Below are 7,897 nucleotides of genomic sequence, written 5' to 3'. Positions count from 1 at the left end.
ATAGGTGTTATGAGAAAACATCCATCTGGTCCATAAAAGGAGCCAGCTGAGAACCGCCTGCTTTCCCAACATGAGATGCATTGTTGTGATAAAAAAAAAAAAAAAAGGCATCCCGAATGTGGGGGCCACAAGCTCATCTGAGAGATGTTTACTTTGATGTCACTCCTTCTGATCGTGCTTTTTGCCGACACGGGACAACAGCATGCTAAAAATGTCCAAGACAGATGAACGCACACACATTCAAGCGTTGTGCAGGCGGCTGTCTCCGTGAATGGTCAAACGTTTAAGCAGCTTGACTGACATGAACGATTCGATCATCGTAACAACACTGAAAACATTAAAAGAGCCACATTTAACAGGAACTTGCGCTCCGGTCTGTCTTGTCGGTGCCGATGTGTAATTGTCTGTTCTTCCTCTGTGCAGCCTCTGTTCTGTCTCTCCCCCCCCCCACACTCAACGGAGAGAAGATTATAGCAGCATCGCTCAAACGATGTCTCTTCCGAAATCCATCTATCAACGCTCTCCCTCAACAATATTTCTGTTTCCCTCCAAACTGTACAGATCATGCATTTCGAGCTGTCTGGTGAAATACGTTTGGAAGTTCTTAACCGCTTCCACAAGCCCCTTGTAGAACTATCCTTTTTCTCTCAGGCCAATTATTTTACATCAGCTCAAATGAATTTGTCATTTCCAGAGGATAAGTTGATGTCAGTCGCCCCCCCCCACAAATCCACACAGTTCGTTATGCAAACTGTCAACATCACTCACGTTTTCTCTTAACCGCCCTTTCCACCTCTTTCCATCTCGCCGCAGGTGTTTCTTCCCAACATGCCGCTGGCACAACAACATCACCGGGTCACTGTGCCCATAGCTGCCTGGATCCTGGCTTGGCTTCTTGCTCTACAGGTAAAGTTTGTTCTGACAAAAATAACTGGAGTGGAGTTGCCTCAAGCTTTTTTCATTTTCCTTTTATGCTTGTAATCTACCATTTCTGGCAGCCACGCGAATGAGTCGACTCTTGGCAAAAATCCACTCAAATAATGTCCTGGCCAGGTTGAGCTTCAAACAGATTCAAAGATTTACACTAGCCGCATGTTGTCTTTATATTTTTAATGGCATGTTGTTGTTTTTTGACTCCCTGTATATTGAAAGCCCATGTCCCCACGTCCATCATAAATTCCCTCTTCAATTGCAATTTAAACCCACCACTGAAAGTTATCAGCAAATGAAATGTTCTAATCTTGTGCAGAAGAAGATTAAAGCAGTTTTCTCATTTCTAATCACAATTTCTCTCACAAATGGCAGATTTTATTAACTGTAGTCTGCTCACTAATTTAACAAACGAGACGTAGCTTGAACTGGTTGAGAACGTTACCTCTGGTTGACCTTTTAATATGTTACTACTTAATTGCCTTTTTTTAAAATTGTAATTTGCGTATGGTTTTAGCTCTGCATTTGACCTGCAGGTAGAGAATGAACTGCACCAAACCCTGAGTGACAAAGTTGCGTAGTGCTATCGTCCCACACAGCTGAGACAAACGCAGCATTCTGCAGCGCCACTTGTGCTGCCGACAGACTGCGGCGCTCCTGTGGCTGTTTCTATGTCGGATGTACGAAGAAAAAGAATATTAAAGCATTTCGTTGCGGAGCACAAAAATGCCATCTGCAACAGAAACATTGATTAATGGCGCTGCTTTCCCAACGAGCTGAACGTAGAAATCCAAATACATCGAAGGTCATGGCCGTTATCTATTTGACAATGACGTCCGAACGGGGAGACCGCCTGAAAAGGTTTCATTAATGGGATCCTTTTTTTTGCATGTACGACTGAAAGCACAGGACTCACCAATAAAATAGACCTTTTGTGTAAAAGATTTCAAGACCTTTTTAAAAAATATATATTTATATAAGCAATGGATAAAAGTGATGGCTCGGTAAATGTGTGGCCAAGTGTTCATTGTGTGAAAAGATTAGGGTCACATTTCTTGTTCTGTCTTTTGGACATTTTTTAGATTGCCTCTTTCTCTGCGGCTCTCCCTCCTCTTTCGCTTCTTCATATAACCCCATCCTCCTTTCTCTTCGACCAATCGAGTTGCACCTTATCTGGTAACCATCCCCTCCCTCAGCTCAATAGTCTAACACAGTACGGAAGTGTGAACTGACTGCAGAGCTCGATTTAAGCGTGTGGGTTGAAAACAATTGCATCTTTGAACCATTTTTTTGGTATGGAAAAACGACGAGTCGAGTGTTTTTGAATTACTTGTGCATTTGACTTTTTTTAGAGACTATTTCACCTGTGTGCTAAGCATCAGAACAATGCTCAACAAAAAAGCACCAGCAGTGTTTCTCCTCTCGCATGCTCATCCACACAATAAATGTTAAACTTATATTGTTTGTTTGTGATGTTCTTTCTGCACGGTGGCGTAGTGGGTAGCAGTGTCACCTCATAGCAATAAGATACCGGGGTTCTAATCCTTTCTGTGCGGAGTTTTTATCTTCTCCCTGTGTCTGCGTGGGTTTTTTCCATGTTCGTCCGGTTTCCTCACATCTCCAAAAACATGCAATTTAGGTGAATTGGTCACTCCAAATTGTCTGTAGCGCATGCATGTGTGGTTGCACTGGCGATGCATTTGGGGTGTGCCCCGCTCCCACCTCTCGCCCATAGACAGCTGGGATAGGCTCCAGCAGAAGTTCCAGAAGTTCCCACTTACAGTGCTTTATTGTAACCTTGCTTCTATCCCCTGGCATCTTGTCTTAGTCTTTACTCCATCGCTCTGTAAATACAAAATATAAAAGACAAAAAACAGCCGAGTCTAAACCATGTTCCGTGAATTTTGTCTTTATGTCACGTCTCTGTCCAGGGTGTGTCTCATGCTGCTCCATCAGGAGACAACAAGCTGGTTCGTACCGCTCGAGTGAGGAGACAGACTCCAGAGAGTGATCAGTCTCCCTCCACTTCCTCAGTCAACCAGACCCTGAGGGAGCAACCAGTGGTCTTTAACCATGTCTACAACATCAACGTACCCCTGGAGTCTCTGTGCTCGGTCGACCTGGAGGCCACCATGCCACCTGGTCCAGGTGACGGCAAAGTCTTCTCTCCATCTATCTATCCATTGATTCTTTTATTTAGCTCATATGATTTGTGCCTGCTGTCCTGGAGGCCCTTTTTGTTCACACAGAAACATACAAATACGCTCTACTCCTTTTCAATTTAAAGGTTCTCATGCTGGGTTGGAGTCCAGACCTTCTATGGAGGGTCCTTTGGATCTAGCTGGGCCATCAGAATACACTGAGCAGACACTTGATGCTGACAGCCAGGTAGATGGTGTTATAAACTATATACATATATATATATACTTTTTTTGTAGCAATGCATAGAGGGTTGCATGAAATTTAGGATGACATGAACCTAACAGGCTTCGTTGAGTCATGCAAGCATGCTGCATCACACACAGCAAAGACTGGACACCGTCTGTTTCATTAGTCACTTACACACACTGATATGGTGACATGTTGTTTTACACAAAATGAATTAAAGTGATAATTCAGCAGGCAGAAGCCGCTAGTCTTTAAGCTCCAGACAATCACACAATGTGGACATGAAAGTTGGCAGTAAATGAATGATTTCCAAAAGTTGTGTATTGAAACAGGCATGAGAAAAATGTAAAAATATGTGTTTTTAAATGGCTGCAGTGTAATTAGACTAGATGTCAAACTCTCCAGGTCTTTCATCTCAATGTTAATGCTGCTTTGCATAATTAACATAAATGGCAACCTAACAACAGCCCCTATGTGTATTCTAGTTTGCACATGCTCATTGTTTCATAAATCTGGATTAAATTGGTTTAGTATACTTATAAATTAAGTAGCTGCCAATTTGCAATTCTTGACCACACCGTTCTTTTGCAGGTAACATTCACACACCGCATCAACATCCCAAAAGCTGCGTGCGGTTGTCCAGCAACAGCCACAATTCAGCAGCTCGCTACCAGGGTGGAGATGCTGGAGAGAGAGGTTTCCATGCTCAGAGCTCAGTGTGGCTCTGGATGCTGCGGCGAGAGCTCAGCGACGGGTGAATATTGTCGAACAAAGACAGCAAAGCATTGAAATAAAGCTGGAGGATGTTTTGTTTTAATATTCTTTCAGGACATGAAAAGATAAAATGTTGAGTGGCAAAAAAAACAACAACATCTAAATTGTAGAAAAACAAAACAGTTACTTAGGCCCAACAGGCAGAAAATAACTGTTTAGGCCAACAATGAGCAAGAAAAAAAGAAACACGACAGGATATTGTTGCTGCAGGGCATTGTGGTTTTTTCCTGCTGTGAAGTCTTGCTCTAAATCTGTTGAGAAACGACGAAAATGTGTTAGACTATTTGGTGATGCTTCCATTATAAAATGAGGGCAGTGAATGGACTTATGGGACATGGCTAAAGGAAAGGCAAAAATGTAACCATTCAAATAGGATCCATAAACACTTTGTCTCTACTGTGGGAATAGGGAATAGCTTTTCCTCGTGCTCCTGAAATGGATAGAACTAAAAAAAAAAAAAAAAAAGTGAAAAGTTCATGAAATTGCTTTCATTCTGTTGATGATGAGGATTTTTTTCGATGACTATTTGGAACCATTTGGCTACTGACTGAATGCTGCAATGCAAATGGCCTTACTGCCCTACTGCTGTGTTTCTCTTAAGTAATTGCCGAATCATTTGCGGCTTTGTTAATTTCATCTAAAAGAGATTGCCCTGCAGCTAAACCGTGAACTGTTACTTTTTTTTTAGCTTGAAAATATTTACAAGGAGAAAATCTGATCAATTTAACTTTCGATTTGCTTTGTTGTGCAGCTGTATTACTACTCAGAGAGCGCAGACCTCCGGCGAGCAGCTCATAATTACATTTACAACATCTACAATGTTAAAATATTTTTTACTGATCAGTAAACTGAATCAGTAAAAAAATATTTTTTACTAATTCCATTCTGGATCCGATCTACATGAAATTCGGTGGTAAGTTAGAGGTCCCCACCCTCCATGACTGTGTCAACTTCCGTAATCATTGGTCAATAATCAACCGAGATATTGAGGAACAGAATTTCAAACTGATCCATAATCCAGGATCTCTTCTGGGTCATCACCAAAATGTAATCATCTGTTTCTGGTAACATTCCAAACATTTCCAGAACATTTCATTTAGATCCGTCCAGATCTTTTTGAGTTATCTTGCTAACAGGTGGATGGACAGACAGACAAACAAAAGCCAGCGATTACACAACCCCCCGTCTTGGTGGCAGTAATAATGCATAATCACCTTTTCCCCAGGTCGTTTGGACTTTGTCCCAGGCTGCAGCGGCCACGGCAGCTTCAGCTTTGACCTTTGCAGCTGCATCTGTGAGGAAGGCTGGACCGGTAAAAACTGCTCTGAGCCTCGCTGCCCAGACAACTGCTCTGGCCAGGGAGTGTGTGTCGAAGGGGAGTGTGTGTGCGACCATGACTTTGGAGGCGAGAACTGTTCTGAGCCACGGTGCCCTTCGGACTGCTCCGGTCGTGGTTTGTGCATCGACGGAGAGTGTGTGTGTGAGGAATCCTTCACCGGGGAGGACTGCATGGTTGGTCGGTGTCTCAATGACTGTTCAGACCAGGGACTGTGCATCAACGGGACGTGCCACTGCCGGCCTGGGTACGTGGGAGATGACTGCTCAATGGTGTACTGCGCTAACAACTGCAGCAAGAAGGGAATCTGCAAGGATGGCTTTTGTGTCTGCCAGGATGGATTTGCCGGAGATGACTGCAACTCTGGTAGGCGCCTACTATTTATATTTTTGGTAGTGGGGCATTTTTCAGAGTGAGTCAGGACTACAGGTACAGCCTCATCTTACAGATACCAGATTTTTAATTGTCAGAAGATATAAAACAATCAAAATTAAAGCCAAAAAAGCTTGAAAAAAGTTTGTGTATTAGATCTAAAATGCATGTGAAAGTTTCACCGTCTGAATTATTCCATCCATCATTTCTTTTTGAGGAGAAAATCACATTTGTCTCGTATTCAGCTGCTTATCCGCCTTGCAGGTCCCGACTAGCCCAGTCAACATTCTGCTGGAGCTGGAAAGGAAAAACTAGCAACTTGATCCTGCTCACTGAAAGTGAATAATCATTTATGCATTTTTGGTGAGCGTCAGCATTAGATGCAGTGCCTCCGTCCTCCAGATTTTTTTTCCCGGACCATAAACATGTGTTCTCTTCATGAATTGGCGCTATCAATGAGGTTTATTTGGGTACAAAGTAATTTGTTTTTGCCTCAGACTTTAATCCAATGTTTTAAAAAGGCATCTTGGGGTCTCTTTATCTGGTTTACACAGAGTGTGAGAGTTTTTCTTCTGAGATTTCTACCACATGATAAATAACCCCGAAAGAACAGTGACATGGTAGTCTTGAAATGAGAAAACCCAGCTTTGGATGCTCTTGGGTTTTATCAACACATAATATATACTACAGCATAGTTTTTTTTATGGATTATTAAACTGATGATGATGATGATGAACATATTTATTAGATAGAATGTTAGCGTACAAGTACAGTCACACAGTAGAATGTATTACGGTACAAATAAAGTCAAACATCCTGTCTAAGAGGAGCATTTCAAAAAAGCCCTTGCAGTCTTGTTTCCGTTGAAAGTCCTGAGTACATAAATCATCAACATTGTACTATCTGTACTATCTACTCTCTAAAACTATACTATGTTGTATAAACACCATACAATTAAGGCTGCAAGGCTCACTCAGATCTGACAGCCAACACTCATAAAACTGAAAATATAAATTTCACAAGGACATAAAACAGATTGTAACATTTCAGTAGCAGAAAACCGTAAATATTTATGCGCTAAGCAATAATTACCAAAAGATTAATTGTGAGACTGGTGAGTTAATCAATTGGCTCGTTGCCTCAGAACTGAATTTAATATGAAAGAGTTCCTGCTGCACTGGTTCGTTGTTGGAACCAGTGCAGCAGGAACTGGCATCCATGGACTGCAGAGAGCTTTCAGACAGATTAAAAACTACATCACGCGATTTTATTTACCAGCACGCCTTGACCAAGAATAAAGGAAGTAATAAATTGAACCACCTACTGCACTCTTCAGGTGGAAAGTGAACTTTCTTGCCTTTCTTGGCTGATGTGTAGAGGCTGCAGATCTGATTTATTGCATGGATGTGTGAATGCAACACTTTCTCCCTCTGTCTGCTACAGCAATTACGCCTCAGCCTCATCATTTTCAGTACAGGCGCAGCCCTGAAAAACAAACCCCTCGCTGCTTTCGGCACCGGTGTTGGGGCATGTGACTTGTGGGACAGAAGAAAGCGTAACAGCATTCATTTGTCAAAAGTCACATTCATCCGTGGAGAGAATTGTCACATTGGATGCAGCGGAGTCAAGCTCACCTCTTCACACGAAAAAAAAATAAAACAAAAATCATATCCTCCACAGGCATTCAAGGCAGCTGTCAACAAAGTGAAGGATGAGGACAGAGGTGCAGGCAACAGGGAAACAGGGGATAGCAAATCGTATTACTAAAGCTGTTTACTCCTTCCATTTAATGTATACACCAGGTGAGGTCGTCTCAATTCCTTATTTCTTTTCAATTAGAGCCGAAAATATCCAGTGTTTGTAAGGGATCATTTACTGAATACAAATTGAGGCAGTTCAGTTACCAGAGACCTGTACAGTGATGATCATAAGTGCTTCATGTTAACAAAAGCTGAAGAAAATGGGATGCTTTTGGCTTCAATTATGGAAATTATGGAGAAACAAATATTTTCCCCCCGACGAGGAAATGAAGGCTGTTGATTTTAAATGGAATGTAACAGGCATGAAAAAAGACAAAATACATAAAGAATACATTTC

At 41.9% G+C, this 7,897-nt stretch overlaps 1 protein-coding gene across 1 annotated transcript in view; it reads left to right on the top strand.

Moving 5' to 3' along the window:
* The first annotated feature begins 828 nt into the window (after nt 1-828).
* LOC137914139 (tenascin-R-like) overlaps nt 829-7,897 on the top strand; it is a 49,051-nt gene continuing 41,982 nt past the window's right edge. Inside the window, exons 1-5 of the mRNA XM_068757746.1 lie at nt 829-906; nt 2,862-3,078; nt 3,218-3,318; nt 3,910-4,072; nt 5,318-5,794. Coding sequence (XP_068613847.1) covers nt 829-906; nt 2,862-3,078; nt 3,218-3,318; nt 3,910-4,072; nt 5,318-5,794 — 1,036 coding nt within the window. The remainder of the gene's footprint in view (nt 907-2,861; nt 3,079-3,217; nt 3,319-3,909; nt 4,073-5,317; nt 5,795-7,897) is intronic.

The sequence above is a fragment of the Brachionichthys hirsutus genome, unplaced genomic scaffold (genome assembly GCF_040956055.1).
Source record: "Brachionichthys hirsutus isolate HB-005 unplaced genomic scaffold, CSIRO-AGI_Bhir_v1 contig_288, whole genome shotgun sequence".
NCBI lineage: Eukaryota > Metazoa > Chordata > Actinopteri > Lophiiformes > Brachionichthyidae > Brachionichthys > Brachionichthys hirsutus.
The sequence above is the reverse complement of the archived record's forward strand: the minus strand, read 5'-3'. Positions and strand labels throughout refer to the sequence as shown.